Genomic DNA, 17,988 nt, shown 5'->3' with positions numbered 1-17,988 from the left:
GCCCCATCCGGACTTTGCTTTTCCCTGCAATCATGCCGGCAAGGCCTCAGAGGGACCGACCCCAACATCCCAGCCCCACAGAGAGGCCCATCAAAGCAGAGGGTGCTGCTGTTCTCACCAGCTGGGCCTGAGGTTCCTCAAAGCGGAAGTTGTACTTGCGCTCAAAGTCATCTTGCTTCTGGAGAAAGAGTTCACCCTCATCGGAGGAGTCTGACCCTGCTGGCTCCCTGTTGCAGGAGAAGAACAAAGGACCAACTTCCCATCATCACCAACCCCTTTTGTAAATCAAAGGCTGAGCTCACTGGCGTCTCAAGGACAATTTTTTATTCTGGGTACTAATATCAAAGCCTACTTTAAAAACAGGCTATGAATGGGTGATGTAGTGACAATGAGATTATAACCTTCTTACTGACGGATCACCTATTGGAAGTGTCAGGGAGATTCCATGTTCAATCCAGAGGGAGGGCCAGCCCCTGTGTGCTACTCCTCGAAATTACTCAGAGGGTTTACAGATAATGAAGAAAGACTAGCATCAAAGCCTGTTCCTAAGAACGGGCCTTGAAAGGGCCCCCTCCCCTGGCCCTTGGCCAGGCAGCTTAAGGTGGCTTTAGGCCGCTCGAACTCCAGAGCAGCTCGCAGCCAGATCAAGTGGGGTGGGCGGGGGCTGGCCAGCTCATTAGCAGGCCCAGGACAGAGCTCCTTAGCAGGCAGCAGGCTGGGAGGCCCTCGTTAACAGGCCCTCCACCCTTTGCCCAGGGCCCTCTCCCTTACCTGCTGCTGACTCCAGGCACTGAGGCAAAGAGGCTAGAGTCCAGGGATAAAGGGCAGGAGCTGCAGGGGCAGGGCCCTATTCCAACCAGGACACCCAGGACACGTTCCACCCCCTAGGCTGTTTCACAAATATTAAGAGGAACAATAGATAAGGATTGGGTCAGTCAACCTCTGCATCTAGGTCAAAGAGGAAGGGTTGTACTTTCCATTATGTAAACCAGGGGTAGTCAAACTGTGGTCCTCCAGATGTCCATGGACTACAATTCCCATGAGCTCATGGGAATTGTAGTTCATGAACATCTGGAGGACCAAAGGTTGACTACCCCTGCTGTAAACAATGTATCAGTAGCTATTGGGGAGGCCTGTGGGAGGAAATGAGTCTCATAAAGTGGCAATACAGAACTGGTCTAGGCCCTTGACCTATAAGATAGGCATGATGTGATTGTATAAAATTCTGCGTAACACTGTATGGTACACAAAGATTTGGGTCTACCCCTGTGTCTATTTTTTGCTGCAGTAGAAAAATAAAACTTAAAAAAAAGGTTCTCCTGTTCATTGTGTTAATTGGGAGGGTTGCACTAGGCAAAAAGGACCCTGATCAGGCCCGAGGGCCATCATAGGGCAGAAGGGCTCCTGCAGAGTGCTGTAGCCCAGCAATGGAGGCTGGGCCTCATAGGCCACCAAGAAGCTTAGCCATTCAGCCTCCCACACTCTCCAGTGAGCTAGAGGCCTGCAACTTACCTTTCTGCTGCCTTTCCTCCTCCCAAGGAAGTGGCACGAAAATCAGCAATTGATGCTTAGTTGGGAAGTGCCCACTTGCTACTGGAGGCATATCACCCACTGTGGGCCAATGCAATAGATGATACATTATCCAGACACAAACTCAGCATTATCTTGGCTAAAGGTCAGCTTTTGTGCACAAGCAGTACTTCACTGACACAGATTTCCTCAAGACTTACATGCATGGGGGGGGACAGTTGCCAGGAAGAGACAGAGTCAAGATGCCTGACTAGCCCTTCATAACCACAAACTCTCCCTGCCATGTAAGGCTTGAGGAAGTCTGTTTCAATGTATCTGAAGCATTGTGCATGCACAAGAAAGCTTCTACCCAGAATTGAACTTTATTGGTCTTCAAGATGCCCCTGGACTTAAACTTTGTTCTACTGTCAAACCAACACAGCTATCCACCTAAATCTTGGGGAGCTCCTGCACCCTACTGCATTAGGACTTATATTTGGGGTGCAGGAGCTCCCCAAAGAGATCGAGGCCCTACCAGAACTCAAACAGTTCCACAGGGCCTGCAAAACAGAGCTCTTCCTCCAGGCTTTTGGATCCTACCTGGCCCCAGAACACATAAGCACAATGATTCACAGGACAGTCACTAGATTTCTGCAACTTGCTCTATGTTTGCCTACCTTTATCCCTGATCAGGAAGCTACAACTGGTGCAAAACGCAGCAGCCAGGGTTCTCGTGGGAACACCTTGGAGGGCCTACGTCTCCAACAGCTGCACTGGTTACCAGTTGAACATTGGAACAGACTTAAGGTATCGCCTGTGCATGCACCAAGTCATGTCTGACCCTTGGGGTGACGCCCTCTAGCGTTTTCATGGCAGACTCAATACGGGGTGGTTTGCCAGTGCCTTCCCCAGTCATTACCGTTTACCCCCCAACAAGCTGGGTACTCATTTTACCAACCTCGGAAGGATGGAAGGCTGAGTCAACCTTGAGCCGGCTGCTGGGATTGAACTCCCAGCCTCATGGGCAAAGCTTTCAGATGGCTGCCTTACCACTCTGCGCCACAAGAGGCTCTTTGGAACAGACTTAAGGTTCTGGTAATTACCATCAAGGCTATATGGGGCCTGGGCCCTGAGTGCCTGCCTCGCTGCCTCTACAAGTTCCAAGAAGCTGGTGATCCCTGGCACCAGGAATGCTCATCTAGCCTCGACCAGAACCAGGTCCTTTTCTGTCCTGCCCCCCACCCCCATGGTGGAACGAGCTCCCAGAAGAGATCAGGGCCCTGCCAGAGCTAAAACAGTTCCACAGGGCATGCAAAAGGGAGCTCTTCCACCCAGCTTTCAGTCAAAGGCCAATTAAACAATGCCACCAACCAGATCCCAAAAGCCCCTCCCACCATCAACTGCACCCAGCAGAGATGCAGGGAAACTGCAGATCCATCAATGCTTCCAGATTGAGTTAAATTGCAGTTGTGCTGTTATCAGTTACACAGTTAGGAATTACAAATTATTAATGTTAGGAATGTCACTAGTTCCTGTTAGAAATGCTATGAGTTCAAATCATGATGTTCCTCTGTACTGTTATTATGAATGTTCATTGTAAACCACCATGAGCTGTAAGGGAGAGCGGTATATAAGAGATAGCCATCTGACAGTAATGCTGATTCTGTGAATTTAGGCAGATTGTACGTGGGTGGGCAGAAGGGATTGTGTCTGAGCTTGGCTCTTGTGTTATGTGGGCTGTCACCCCTCCATCAAAGGCTGGCACACCCGTGTCAACCCTTCCTGACACTCCTGAGCAGACCCTGGCACCAGAGAGAGAAAAGCCAGGTCAAGCCTTGCAAAGCATAATGGGAGAGCAACTAAACCCCACTTCTGGCTCTGAAGCAGGACTTGGACTTAGGCTTCCCCCAACCTACTTGCTTGCAAACAAAAGAGGAGTTTGTCAGCACACCTGGCAAGTACAGAGAGACAAAGGCACCCCACCAAAGACTCCCCTCCAGCCAGCCAAGCACATTGTCTTGTAAGGGGAACTGGCCACTCTCTTTCAACACCAAATCTAATCCAAGATTTGGTCTTTGTCTTTTCCCTTACCACTATCCCCAGGCACAAGCAATCATCCAGGATTTGCCAGAAATGGGCCATCAGCCCTTCTAGACAAGAAATATTTCTTCATATTCCCAGCAGCTAGTTTCTTTGTCTCAACAACCCATTTCTTTGTTGGGACCTGGCTACAGTCGTTTGTTGTTGTTGTTGTTAGGTGCGAAGTCGTGTCCGACCCATTGCGACCCCATGGACAATGATCCTCCAGGCCTTCCTGTCCTCTACCATTCCCCGGAGTCCATTTAAGTTTGCACCTACTGCTTCAGTGACTCCATCCATCCACCTCATTCTCTGTCGTCCCCTTCTTCTTTTGCCCTCGATCTCTCCCAGCATTAAGCTCTTCTCCAGGGAGTCCTTCCTTCTCATGAGGTGGCCAAAATATTTGAGTTTCATCTTCAGGATCTGGCCTTCTAAAGAGCAGTCAGGGCTGATCTCCTCGAGGACTGACCGGTTTGTTCGCCTTGCAGTCCAAGGGGCTCGCAAGAGTCTTCTCCAGCACCAGAGTTCAAAAGCCTCAATTCTTTGACGCTCGGCCTTCCTTATGGTCCAACTTTCTCAGCCATACATTGCAACTGGGAAGACCATAGCCTTGACTAAATGCACTTTTGTTGGCAGGGTGATATCTCTGCTTTTTAGGATGCTGTCTAGATTTGCCATAGCTTTCCTCCCCAGGAGCAAGCGTCTTTTAATTTCTTTGCTGCAGTCCCCATCTGCAGTGATCTTGGAGCCCAGGAAAATAAAATCTGTCACTATCTCCATTTCTTCCCCTTCTATTTGCCAGGAATTGAGAGGGCCGGATGCCATGATCTTTGTTTTCTTGATGTTGAGTTTCAAGCCAACTTTTGCACTCTCCTCCTTCACCCGCATCAACAGGCTCTTTAGTTCCTCTTCACTTTCTGCCATTAGAGTGGTATCATCTGCATATCTGAGGTTGTTGATATTTCTCCCTGCAATCTTGATCCCAATTTGTGACTCCTCTAATCCCGCATTTCTCATGATGTGCTCTGCATACAAGTTAAATAGGCAAGGCGACAGTATACAGCCTTGCCGAACTCCTTTCTCAATTTTGAACCAGTCAGTGATTCCATGTTCAGTTCTCACTGTTGCTTCTTGACCTGCATATAAATTTCTCAAGAGACAAATAAGATGCTCTAGTATTCCCATCTCTTTAAGAACTTGCCACAATTTGTTGTGCTCCACACAATCAAAGGCTTTAGCATAGTCAATGAAGCAGAAGTAGACGTTCTTCTGGTACTCCCTAGCTTTCTCCATGATCCAGCGTATGTTGGCAATTTGATCTCTAGTTCCTCTGCCTCTTTGAAATCCTGCCTGTACTTCTGGAAGTTCTCGGTCCACATATTGCTGGAGCCTAGCTTGTAGGATTTTGAGCATAACTTTGCTAGCATGAGAAATTAGTGCAATGGTGCGGTAGTTTGAACATTCTTTGGCATTGCCCTTCTTTGGGATTGGAATGTAAACTGACCTTTTCTAATCCTGTGGCCATTGTTGAGTTTTCCAAATTTGCTGGCATATTGAGTGTAGCACTTTTACTGCATCGTCCTTTAAGATTTTGAATAGTTCAACTGGAATGCTGTCACTACCACTAGCTTTATTGTTGCTCAGACTTCCTAAGGCCCATTTGACTTCACATTCCAGGATGTCTGGCTCCAGGTCAGTAACTACCCCATTGTGGTCATCAGGGATGTTAAGCTCGCTCTTGTATAGTTCTTCTGTATAATTTTGCCACCTTTGTTTGATCTCTTCTGCTTCTGTGAGGTCCCTACCATTTTGGTCCCTTATCATACCCATCTTTGCATGAAACGTTCTCTTCATATCTCCAATTTTCTTGAAAAGATCTCTGGTCCTCCCCATTCTATTGTTTTCTTCTATTTGCTTGCACTGTTCATTTAAGAAGGCATTCTTATCTCTTCTAGCTTTTCTCTGGAATTCTGCATTCAATTGGGTGTATCTTTCTCTTTCTCCCTTGCCTTTCACTTCCCTTCTCTCCTTAGCTATTTGTAAAGCTTTCTCAGACAGCCATTTTGATTTCTTGCATTTCTTTTTCTTTGGGATGGTTTTAGTTGCTACCTCTTGTACAATGTTACGAACCTCCGTCCATAGTTCTTCAGGCACTCTGTCTATCAGATCCAATTCCTTAAATCTATTTGTCACCTCCACTGTGTATTCGTCGGGGATATGATTTAGTTCATACCTGAGTGGCCTAGTGCTTTGCCCTACTTTCTTCAATTTAAGCTTAAATTTTGCAACAAGAAGCTCATGATCTGAACCACAATCAGCTCCTGGTCTTGTTTTTATTGACTGGATAGAACTTTTCCATCTTTGGCTGCAGAGCACATAGTCAATCTGATTTCTGTGTTGACCGTCTGGTGATGTCCATGTGTAGAGTCGTCTCTTGGGTTGCTGGAAAAGAGTGTTTGCTATGACCATTGTATTCTCTAGACAAAATTCTACCAGCCTGTGCCCTGCTTCATTTTGTACTCCAAGGCCAAACTTGCCTGTTATCCCGGTTATCTTTTGGCTTCCTACTTTAGCATTCCAATCCCCCATGATGATAAGCACATCATTTTTGGGCGTTGCTTCTAGAAGGTGTTGTAGGGCTTCATAGAACTGATCAACTTCATCCTCTTCAGCAGCAGTGGTTGGGGCGTAGACCTGGATTACTGTGATGTTGAATGGTTTGCCTTGGATTCGAACTGAGATCATTCTGTCATTTTGGGGATTGTATCCCAAGACTGCTTTTCCTACTCTCTTATTGATTATGAAGGCTACTCCATTTCTTCTGCGAGATTCTTGTCCACAGTAGTATACCTGATGGTCATCTGAATTAAATTCACCCATTCCTGTCCATTTTAGTTCACTGATTCCTAAAATGTCGATGTTCAGTCTTCTCATTTCTTGTTTAACCACGTCCAGCTTGCCTTGATTCATGGATCTGACGTTCCAGGTTCCTATGGAATAAAAATCTTTACAGCATCGGACTGTCTTTTCGCCACCAGTTACTTCCACAACTGAGCGTCCTTTCGGCTTTGGCCCAGCCGCTTCATTCATTCTGGCGCTACTCGTACTAGCCGTCTGCTCATCCCCAGTAGCATATTGGACACCTTCCGACCTGAGGGGCTCATCTTCCAGCGTCATATCGTTATGCCTATTGGAACTGTCCATAGAGTTTTCATGGCAAAGATACTGGAGTGGTTTGCCATTTCCTTCTCCAGTGGATCACCTTTTGTCAGAGCTCTCAGCTATGACCTGTCCGTCTTGGGTGGCCCTGCACGGCATAGCTCATAGCTTCACTGAACTACGCAAGCCCCCTTGCCACAACAAGGCAGCGATCCTTGAAGGGGGGGCTACAGTCGTTACTGGCCATCAAACTCTTTGTCCAAGCCCTGGACAAGGTAAGATAACCCCCCTGTAACCTCAGGCCAGTTTCCTTTAAATATTGGGCCCCCACAGCCACAGTCAGTTTCCAGGCTACAGAAACTCTATCCGACGCTCCTCTTGGTCCCTCATCCGTCACCCCAAATTGCTTCCCTGGACCTCCGGAACTCTGCTTCACCCAGAAGACAGGTAGATATCACTTGCAATCAACCCTTAGTATAGGTTCCTCCCCTATAAGTCTTTTCCTTGTGTGCTAGTGGCTAGGAATGTACATTTCTATGCTAGAGTGTGCATGTGTTGTCTTTTGTCTAATTAGTGTATGTTAATAAAGTCCTTCCATGTTTAGATCATTGTCTGCCTTGGTTCTATCTCAGTGACATAATTACCCAGTAAACTGTGCAATACAAGGTCCCACGTTACGCCACGCTGCCTCTTGCTGGCTCTACTAGCTGATTACCCACAACTAAATTTAGACACGTGTCCTTACAGACACGTATTTGGCGTAACACTTGTGCCCCTATCTTGCATCCCCAGGGACTTTGGAGTCAGAAGGCAAATTTCCTCCAGACCAGACTGGCCAGGAATTCTGTTTTTGTTTTTATTGTGGGGCATCGTCTGGACATGGAATTGGGATCACTGTGAGTGGGCAAGTAGTTGTGAATTTCCTGCACTGTGAAGGGGGGCGGGGGTTAGATGACTCTGGAGGTCCCTTTGAACTCTGTTTCAATAATTCTGTGATTAATTCATTCTCACCCATTGGGGAAACCCTTCCAGGGTCATCAAGAAACCCCAGGGTTCAAACGGCTTCCCTGGCCTGGTTCATGGCTGATCAGCAGCTGGCCGTGGGAGGTGTCGTTTCACCCCTAGCTTAATTCAACAGAGGCTCAAAGCCAGACAGAATATCTGGAGATCTTGAGGATTCTACCTGTCTCTGCCCTCCTCTGTGTCTCCTGAGGATAACCCAGGTCATTCCTCAAGGCTGCTGCTATGATTGGCTGTCACAACAAAGCCTCCTTGGAGCAGCCAATGGGGTCAAGAGGCAGATCTCCGGGAGGCCTGCTCATTGATACAAAGTGATGGGACTTGTTACTATGTTGTCAAGTCTAGTTGTTGGGTCGAAGAATGGGGTGGAGGAGGCAGCGACCAAGAAAGGGAGAAGACCTTACATTCAGTCTCTTTCCAGATGGGCAAAGACATGGATTTGCTTGAGAACCAGGAGCCGATGCCAGTTAGTGCAGGGAAATCCCAGCACCCAACCACCCAATCTTTCTTTCGTCGCCTTCCACCTTTTATATTTATTTCACAGCACATACTCTACCTCTTCACTGGAAACAGAAGTGGCGTACAGCGCTCTCCCATCGCCTCTGTTTGGCCACCCCTGCCCTACTCCGACACTCTAGTTGCTAAACCACACTGCATCCTTTCTGGACCTTTCTCCTGGTTATTCTTGTGGCATTTGCCATATCTAATGTGATTCTGTTTGAATCTACGATGAATATCGAGTTGCAATGTTTGCTGTAGCCATTCAGTACTGGGATTTCAACACGTAGCTCACATCTCAATGCAAACTAATTTTAAAAAATCTAATTTTACAATCACAAGTCTTATTGGTGTCTATGGGGGGTAAGCCTCACACTGCTTGCATGGAGCAGTTTCCCTTGTGGTTTCAGTCATAGAATCATACTACTGGAAAGGACATCCAAAGTCATCTAGTCCAACCTCCTGCACAATGCAGTAACTCAAAACTACCTGCCCACCCACAGGGGCCCCAATTTCATCCCCAAGTGACCCCCCCCCCCACACACACACACACCAAGAATCTCCAGAATTCAGCCTGGCCTGGAGAAAATTCACCTACCATCCCACAGTGGCGATCAGCAATTCCCCGGGCATGCAAGGAAGGGCCACAAGAGACAAACACTGGCACTTCTCTTCCTGCCCACCCACTCACCGCCTAAGTTCATAAAATCAGCATTGCTGTCAGATGGCTATCCAGCCTCTGCTTAAAAGAAGGAGAACCCACCACTTCCTGAGGAAGCCTGTTCTACTGAGGAACCACTCTGTCAGGAACAACTTCTGGATGTTTAGCTGAAAATTCTTTTGAATTTAAACCTCTTACAACTGCCCCCCAGAAAGGGCTCATGAGGGCTAAGAACTCTTCATCCTACTTTTTAGAATAAAGTGTGGACAGATGTTCTTCTATCTTCTATAACTTCTCCTCCAGGAGCTTGGTGTATTTAAAGTTACCTTGAGGTGACACTGTCCCAGCTTCAGGTCCATCGCCAGCTAAGCCACTTTGATCCATTGCAGGAAGCTGACCCTTCTGCAAGCTCTGGATCACTTACAGAGCCTTCTGGCTTGATCCACAAGCCAGGATTCTTTTAGATTTTGTATTTTGCTTCTGGCAAGGAAGAGTCTTTCATAGCACAAAGGCCCATCCCAGCAGAGAGGGATGGGCCTTTGTGCATTTTGCCCTTAGCAAAAATGCAATTAGCTGCAATCCTCTACCACCCAGGCAAGGAACAAATCAACAACACTGAAACAGCCCCCACTCTCCGGCAACCTATATACTCTCATACACTGCCCTCACAGTGTAAGAAAGAAAGCAGCACTCACCAGTAGCTCCTGTGCCTTCACTTTCTCCTTCTCCCTGACCGGCTGCTTGTTGTTATACAACTCACCCCCCCCCCCGACTCTTGCATGCAAGAAGTAGCAGCACCATGCAATCGAAACCATTAAAGAGAACTGTCCCATGAACCACCAAACTGCCACCCCATCAAACATGGCAAGATTGTTAAAACCTTGCTTGTAGACACAAAAAGTGTAAAGGTATGTTCAGAGGTTATTAAATGCCATTATTTGATCTTGAGTACGTACACTTGAGAGAGACCCATGCCAGCAGCCTGTTTACTTTAGATGTTTTTTTTGTCTCCCAGTTTCTAAGAGACAGAGACATACCCCCTCACCTTTCCTCCTCTCCTTCTTCTGCTTCCTTGTAGCCTTCATTCAGAATGTAATCTCGCAAGAAGCGCTCCTTTTCATCCAGTTTGGGGTCATTCCAGTATTCTCTAAGTGGCACCTGGAAGAAGACAGATGCAGACTTAAGCCTGAAGGTCACTCAACCAAAGCCCCCCAACCACTGTGAGGCCATGAGCCACAATCTCCCATTAAACAACCAAACAGACTCCACAGACCAGTGACACTTTTATCCCAAATAAGCAATAGACATTTTTGTGGGGAACAAGGCTTGTGAACTCAACGGTCTCCCCCTCCACCCCCATGGATCCAGCAGTTCAGGAAGGTCAATGGTACCCTACTTCAATAGCCATATTTCCATTCCCTTCCATGGTGGAGGCAGAGATCAGAATAGCCAGATGGATAACAGCAGGGATGAAGTCGGTCAGTCAACTTCCTTTGAGCCTCCAGATCCAATTCAAAGTGTTGGTCTAGGACCCTCATATGCAGAGGACCACCCCTCCTGTTTCAACCCTCTGTATCCCTGCACTTTTTCAGGGGCCTGGCCCCAGAACAGCTGAGGGGGAAGGACCTTCTCAGCTGCAGCCCATGCCCTGTAGAAGGCACTCTCAGATGACGCAGGGCTCTGCTGGACTTGTTCTGTTTCTGCAGGGCAGAATTTAGGTTAGCCTTCATAGGGTAATTACACATTTGGGGTATTTCAGTAGTGGTATGGGGTTTTTATGCTGTTATTAGTTTTAATATTGTAAGTCACCATCAGATCTTTTGGGTGAGTGGCAACTCAAAAGAATCTAATAAAATAAATAAAAAATCCCAATCCCTGGCTGCCCTGGATAAGATGCAGACACAGGCTTCCCACCATCCAGAAACCAGAATGGCTCCATGGCTAGAACGTGCCCTGCAGTCAGCAGCAATTGGCCAGAACCGGATTGCAGGATACCGCTGGCCACCCCTCTGGCTCCTCACTCACCAGATCCTGAAGGGCCTCCTCTGCTTGTGATTCCCCTTGACCTTTCAGCCAGCTGATATAATCTGCCTTTTCATGCTCCTGAAGTGGAAGAGGAATCAGATTATGCCGACATCTCTCACCCTCACCCCAACACAACTGACCATGGTTACTTTCATTTAAATTAGGAACAACCCCCCCCCCCCCAGTAATTTTAGCCACGGCATCTGACACAGAATGGGTACTTAGAGTTGCTGGGAGAAGGAGGAAGTGTTATCTCAGGAGGTGATTGCTAGCTCCACCCTCTGCTAAGTAGGCCTTTGTGCTATAAAAGGCTCTTGCTTGCCAGAGGCGCACGCCAAAGGAAGTGTCCAGACATCGCTTCCAGCTTCACGGGCCAATCCGGCCATGCCCAGCAAAGCTGGGTGCACCCAGATAGGGTAAGCCCCTGGAGCACTTGCCCCCAGAAGCCAGGCGCAAGATCGCGCAGCAGGCCAGCCGGCTGTGGGGTGTTGCCCAAGCTGCCAAATAGGCTCCATAAATTTCACCCTCTGTTGGATAGGGAAGAGGCCAAAAAGGCAGGCACCATTCCAAAAGCTTCCTCACCCACCTTCTCCTCCTTGCTCTTGGCACGTCTGCGCAGCAGGTCTGGGGAGCTGCCTACTTTGCCTTGTTCTTCTTCATCACTATCAGCCAGAAACTTCTGGAAGCTGGAGGGTTGAGTTAGAACAAATCATTGGTTTTACCATCAAAGTTTCTTCTCATCAAGGGATGTTACAGTATCCTTATTATGGGTTACAACCCCACTTGCTCTGCAGGCAGAACGTACACAAAGTGATTGCATAAAGCTTACATGTCTGGCTGTAGGCAGAACCCTAGACTTACAGATTCCAAGCTCTTTAACAGGGAAATTGGTTTCAGGAAGCAAGAGAGTAAGAACAGAGGAACTGAGAAAGCAGCCCAGAGAGGAATGCTGACTAGAGTGGACTATAGGAACTCCATTACTTCAGTCTTGTTCCCCATGCCCTGCCTCCCTATTTGTTTATGGAACCTATTCAGGGCATTGGTGACTTTTACACCAGGGTTGTACACTTCGGCGGCAGCTTTGGCCACTGAAGCGCACAACCCTACTTCACAGCTTGGGGCCAAGAACCTTTAAGGCCTGCCTGCTCACTCATCAACCTACCGAATCAAGCCAGCCATAATTTAGAGGCCCTGCTTCAGGCACCTCTACAATCTGTGGCTGGACAGGTGAGCATCCAAGACAGGGTCTCCTCACTGATGACACAAAAAAAATGGAAATCCCTCCCCAGGTGATTCTTCAGACCCACTCTATCACATCCACAGGTGAAGACTTTGTTGTTTTGTTAAACTCCTTTACTAACTTTCAGTGGCCATCCTACTTGTTCATGTCCATGTTTTATTAATCATTCAAGATACTCTATATATTCATTTAAATTTTAAAACATGTAGTGATGGTTAAAGGACCCAAGTTGGGTGGAAAGGCAACATTCAAATATTTTGAAATCACTAGAGAGGTGAGGAGGTGCCTGCCAGGCCAGCTATGCTCCAGGAAGCAAAGGTTGTTCTCTTTAGCATTCCTTCCTTCTTTCATTTTTGTCGTTCTTTCTGTGTTTTAACTGTTTCCAATGTAGTTTAATGATGCATGTTTGTGGGGGGGGGCAACTTTAATGGTTTTCAAAGGTGGTTTTATGTGTACTTTAAATTGTTAGCTGCCTTGGTGAGTCTAATGAAGGCAGAATGATAGGGCAGAGAAACAGGAAGAGGCATGAGATACTAAATAGGCTTGAACCCTGGGCCTTTATTTTTAGAAGTTAACAGTGGAAGAAAATATACAGCCAAGGATATGGAGGTGACTGTCTCCCATTTATCTCTGGGAAGGGGCTGTGGCCCATTGGAAGAGCATCTGCTTGGCATGCAGAAGAGAAAACGTTTTTTGTACCCCACTTTTCGCTACCTGAAGGAGTCTCAAAAGCAGCTTATAAAAAAGTGGCATATAAACACCAACTCTTCTTCTTCCCACTCATCAAAATAGAAACCCTGTGAGTGAGGTGGGGCCTAGAGAGTTCTGCAAGAACTGTGACTGGCCTAAAGTCACCCAGCAGGGTGCATGTGAAGGAGGAGTGGGGAATCAAGCCCGGTTTGTCAGATTAGAGGCTACTGCTCTTAACCACTGCACCAAATTGGTCCCAGAAGGTCTCAGGTTCAATCCCCGGCATCTCCAGTTAAAAGGATGAAGTAGGAGGTGATTTCAAAGACCTCAGCCTGAGATCCTGGAGAGCCATTGCTGACTGGTATATTTACTGAAAAATACTGACTGGTATATTTACTGAAAATACTGAATGTATTATAAGGCAGCTTCATGAGTGTTCTATGTGTGTCCTCTTCTAGCATAGTGCAGGAGATTGGACTAGATGACCCGTGAGGTCCCTGAAGCTCAATCCTTCAAAGACGGAGGTCCTGTGGCTGGGTAGGAAGGGCCGATGTGAGGAAGCGTGCCTGCCTGCCCTGGATGGTGTACAGCTCTCTACGGCTGTCTCTGCCAGGAACCTAGGCGTGATTCTGGACGCTTCCCCTACAATGGAAGCCCAGATCACAACGGTAGCGAGGCTGGCATTTTACCATCTCCGCCAAGCCAAAGGTCGTGGCCTTCAGGAGCCACGGCTGTTTGGTTTCTTCCCATTTCCCCATCCTAGGGTTCCTTTACAGCCTCTTGTGGCACAGGGTGGTAAGGCAGACAACATGCTGTCTGAAGCTCTGACCATGAGGCTGGGAGTTCAATCCCAGCAGCCGGCTCAAGGTTGACTCAGCCTTCCATCCTTCCGAGGTCGGTAAAATGAGTACTCAGCTTGCTGGGGGGTAAACGGTAATGACTGGGGAAGGCACTGGCAAACCACCCCGTATTGAGTCTGCCATGAAAACGCTAGAGGGCGTCACCCCAAGGGTCAGACATGACCCGGTGCTTGCACAGGGGATGCCTTTACCTTTACGTTTGAACCGCCCTGAGCCTCCGGGGAGGGCGGTATATAAATATAATAAATAAATAAATAAAATTATTCTATGATTCTAGAGGAAGCACATGTACAGGCCCAAATCCCAAGGCATCTCCCTCCCTGAAGCTTACCTCTGCTTTAGCTGTTTCTGTTCTTCAATGTAGCTCTGAGAAATGGGAGGGGAAGGAAAAAGATGAACAGCGCATACTACCAAAAGCCGTTGATTTCTCTTCTACAGTTCAATCTCTGTTCAATGCAAGTAGAGCCTCTTCACACCATGAAAGCCCCTTGCCCTAAATCCCCCTCTGTCTCACCAACTGATGCTTGACTGCTACTTCATCTTCGTCTTCATCCACATATTTGCTGCAAAGAGACATAGATGATTACGGTGTTAGTTGATCCCCTCAGAGAGGCACATGAGACTTCAGCATTTTATTCCAGTGAAGCCAGAGGTAGGCCACAGAAGCTGATGATGCAATATTTTAGTCTGTAAGGTGCCACAAGATTTATTAATTTATATTAAAATGTTTAGGCCACTACTCCCAGACTCAACCGGTTCATGGCAGTTTACATAAAATCTAAAAACCCTGATAAAACAATACCCATACAAAACCAAGATGGTGGTAAAATAACAACTACAAGATAGCCCACTACGCCCCACCCCCACCTGCCAACAATCCATTCCCAGCTTCTACTGAGACAAAATTTAAATCTGCATTGTTGTTGTTAGGTGCGAAGTTGTGTCCAACCCATCGCGACCCCATGGACAATGATCCTCCAGGCCTTCCTATCCTCTACCATTCCCTGAAGTCCATTTCAGTTTGCACCAACTGCTTGAGTGACTCCATCTAGCCACCTCGTTCTGTTGTCCCCTTCTTCTTTTGCCCTCAATCGCTCCCAGCATTAGGCTCTTCTCCAGGGAGTCCTTCCTTCTCATGAGGTGGCCAAAATATTTGTGTTTCATCTTCAGAAATCTGCATATAAGCTCCCATTTTAGCAACTCTAAGTTACAGTTGCCCTTTAACACCACCCCAAGATGTCATTGTGAGGAGCAGTATTATAAATTACATGAATGAATGAATGAATGCGAGGGGTGGTTTGTTATGATTTATGCCAACTCTGTGAATATTTGAAGAGGCTGTAATATACAGATAGATTCCTATTGTTTTTCCATTTACAATGTATCATTTTCTCCTCACATTTAAGAAAAATATCGTTTTCCCCTGTAAGAGTAAGTTCCTGTGCTACCCTGTTAATCATACAAAATCCAATGAATTGTAAGGCTCTGAACCCCAACAGTCCTCTACAGATGTATTTGTAAATCTGAACTAAATGGTGCTTGCTTGCCCTGTTCCTTTTCTCATGATACTGAATATTTTCCCCATTCAAGAGAATTCCAAATACTGCACAAAAAGCCCTGGTGACAAAATACAGTGTACACATTAAGTTTAAGCATACAAACAACAGAAACCATATTATCAGCATTCCCACATGGTTTGTAATGGACTGGGGTGAATCTCGGTGAATCTCATCTCCTTGGCATGCAGAAGATCCCTGGTTCAACTCCTGGCACCTCCAGTTAAAGACCCTGCAGAGCTACTGCTAGTCTAAGCAGACAATGCTGTTTGATGGACAATCAGTATAAAGCACCATTTGTGTATGCCTCATACCACTTAAATCACCACCATCATTGCTCTCTTATAAGACATGAAAATGATGTTTCCTCCTCCTGCAGGTGCATTTGAGACTGAAATTGCCCCCAGCGGTACACAATCTGATGCAAAGAATATAGCTTCCCTCCCATTATACGGCTCCTTTATTTGTCTACTACTATGTACAAACAATAAACAGACAGTATGTATCTGAATCACAGGCAAATCACTACCTTAACTCTTGTTGGTATTCATGGATGGAGAACATCAGCCAGGAATGTGAGGGAGACCATTACAGAAAGCTTATTTAGCAAATTTTGAGGTACTTAGTCACCAGAGGGGTTTACTTTAGCTCGCTGCATTGCCCTTGCCTCAGCTGTACTTGAAGGGAGATACAAGAAAATTCCTTATGGTGAAAGGAAGTGCCCCTGTGGCTCTGGTCAAATAGAAACAACTGAACATATACGTTCCATTTTTATTACACCATGGTTTCATGGAGTCCCAGGGCGTTCAGCACAATTTTATACCTCCTTGCTCCTCACAGATACAAATTGTTCTATCACCTATAGCATTGCTATAGCTATGAAAATTCAGCGGAAGTTGACTAAAACTTAACTGATTAGAACAATTTCCTGTATTATCAACCAGTTTTAATTTATATTTTAGCAGATCTATGGTCTAAGCTGTTTTATATATTGTTATTTTATGAGTAAATCCATGTTGTTGGCTATTTTAATTTTTGTAACTGCGAAATTGCCAATTTTGACTTTGCTGGTCTATGGCCGTAATAAAGATATGTACATATGTACAGAAAGCTGGGGAGAGAAAAAGCATGGTAATGGAGAGGACAACCTTCACACATCCACTCAAATCAATTGTTAGCTGCAAAGACGGAACAATTTCAGGCTACACCTTCACATGTTGAAAGGAACAATTACCAAAAGCTAAGACACCCAACATTTCGAAGTTCAAAAAAACCAGTAAAGGAGAGAGCACTGGACTCCAAGGGGCAGCCAACCAGACAGGTCATGTCTTACCCTTCCTTCTCCAAGATGACCTTCCTCTCATAGTCCTTCAGGTACATGGGCTTCTCTTTCTTCTTTGAGCGTGGTTTCTCATCCTCACTTCCTGATGAGGGCCCTGAGGACAAAGCCAGACATGGGGGACCCAACAGCAACACCCCAAAGAGCAGGGCCCGTAAGAAGAATGAGGTGGGAACAACGTGGAAGCCATTATTGATTCTGAGAGACCCTGATGCAGCATAATGAGCATCGAGGAGGAAGGCGACAGGAGCAACTTCAAGGCTAACCTCCTTGGGGAGGGGGCAAAAGGGCACCCCCGTGGGTCGCTGTTCGCTTCCCCTAATCCAAAGCCATGAAGGTGCTCCTGGCGCCTTTCTCTCTGCTCTGGTGGACCCAACTGACGGGAGAAGCGCGGCCACACAGGGGACCCCCACCCCACCCCGGCCGAGTACCTTCTGGGGGCCCGCCCTCATGCCGGCGGGGCTTGCTCTTCAGCCAGGACAGCGTGCGGTAGAAGGCGCCGTCGGAGGCCTGCAAGGAAGCGGAGAGACGAGAGCGACGGAGATACTTCAGCAGATACCTCGCGGTGTCTACTGGGTGTCCAGTGACCCCGCCTAGACTCACCCTGCTCGCCGCTCCCGCTTCGACGTCCGACTCCGAGCTTGACTCCGCGCCGTCGGCCGCGTCCCCGTAGCGGTCCTGCACTGCGGACGGGAAAAGGCGGCAGTCAGTCAGGCAGGCAGGCAGGCAGGCAGGCAGGCAGGCGGGCGGGCGAGACCCCGCCTCCACTCACGGCGCCCCACTCCCACTCCCACTCCCACTCCCACTCCCACTCCCACTCACGGCGCTGCAGCTCCTCCCGCCGCCGGTACCGGCCGTAGCGCTCCGCAAAGGCCGCGTTGACCCGCAGCTCCGCCGGCGCAGCCATATCCGCCCGACCCCACCGTCGCCTTCCGGCTCAACCGGAGGGGGAAACCGACGGCGGCCGCACTTCCGCCCCACGAGCCAATCACGAGGCCCAGGGAGGCACGGGCGCCGCCAATCAACGGCCCGGACTTCCGGAGGAGGGCCCCGAAAAGGCGACGCCTGCCTGGCTGCCTGGCTGGCTGCCCTGGGCGCAGGAGGGGCGCCTTTTGGGGTCCCTGCCGGGCTGCGAAGCCCCTTCTCCGGGAGGACGCGGCCCCTCCCCTCCCCTCCCTAAGGGCTCCCGACCTGGGGATGGCACCCCGCCTCCCTGTTTCTCCCTGCGACTCGCGGGCAGGAGGAAAGGCCCCCGGCCGCTTGTCTCCGCGGGAGGAAGTGCAAAGCGGCCCCCGGTTAGGGCTGGGCTGGGCTGGGCCATCAGGGCCGGTTTAGCGTCCTGGGACGGGCCG

The 17,988-nt window shown here is 48.1% G+C and overlaps 1 protein-coding gene across 1 annotated transcript in view; it reads right to left on the bottom strand.

Moving 5' to 3' along the window:
* The window catches only part of KRI1 (KRI1 homolog), a 32,209-nt gene extending 14,618 nt beyond the window's left edge, over positions 1–17,591 (bottom strand). Inside the window, exons 1-10 of the mRNA XM_077346135.1 lie at positions 17,459–17,591; positions 17,240–17,319; positions 17,068–17,146; positions 16,631–16,733; positions 14,256–14,304; positions 14,073–14,107; positions 11,538–11,637; positions 10,952–11,029; positions 9,972–10,084; positions 119–227 (exon numbers count right to left, since the gene is read on the bottom strand). Coding sequence (XP_077202250.1) covers positions 119–227; positions 9,972–10,084; positions 10,952–11,029; positions 11,538–11,637; positions 14,073–14,107; positions 14,256–14,304; positions 16,631–16,733; positions 17,068–17,146; positions 17,240–17,319; positions 17,459–17,543 — 831 coding nt within the window. The 5' untranslated portion in view covers positions 17,544–17,591. The remainder of the gene's footprint in view (positions 1–118; positions 228–9,971; positions 10,085–10,951; positions 11,030–11,537; positions 11,638–14,072; positions 14,108–14,255; positions 14,305–16,630; positions 16,734–17,067; positions 17,147–17,239; positions 17,320–17,458) is intronic.
* Between the last annotated feature and the right edge of the window lie 397 nt (positions 17,592–17,988).

This window comes from Paroedura picta, chromosome 7 (genome assembly GCF_049243985.1).
Source record: "Paroedura picta isolate Pp20150507F chromosome 7, Ppicta_v3.0, whole genome shotgun sequence".
NCBI lineage: Eukaryota > Metazoa > Chordata > Lepidosauria > Squamata > Gekkonidae > Paroedura > Paroedura picta.
This window is presented reverse-complemented; position numbering and strand designations above follow the sequence as displayed.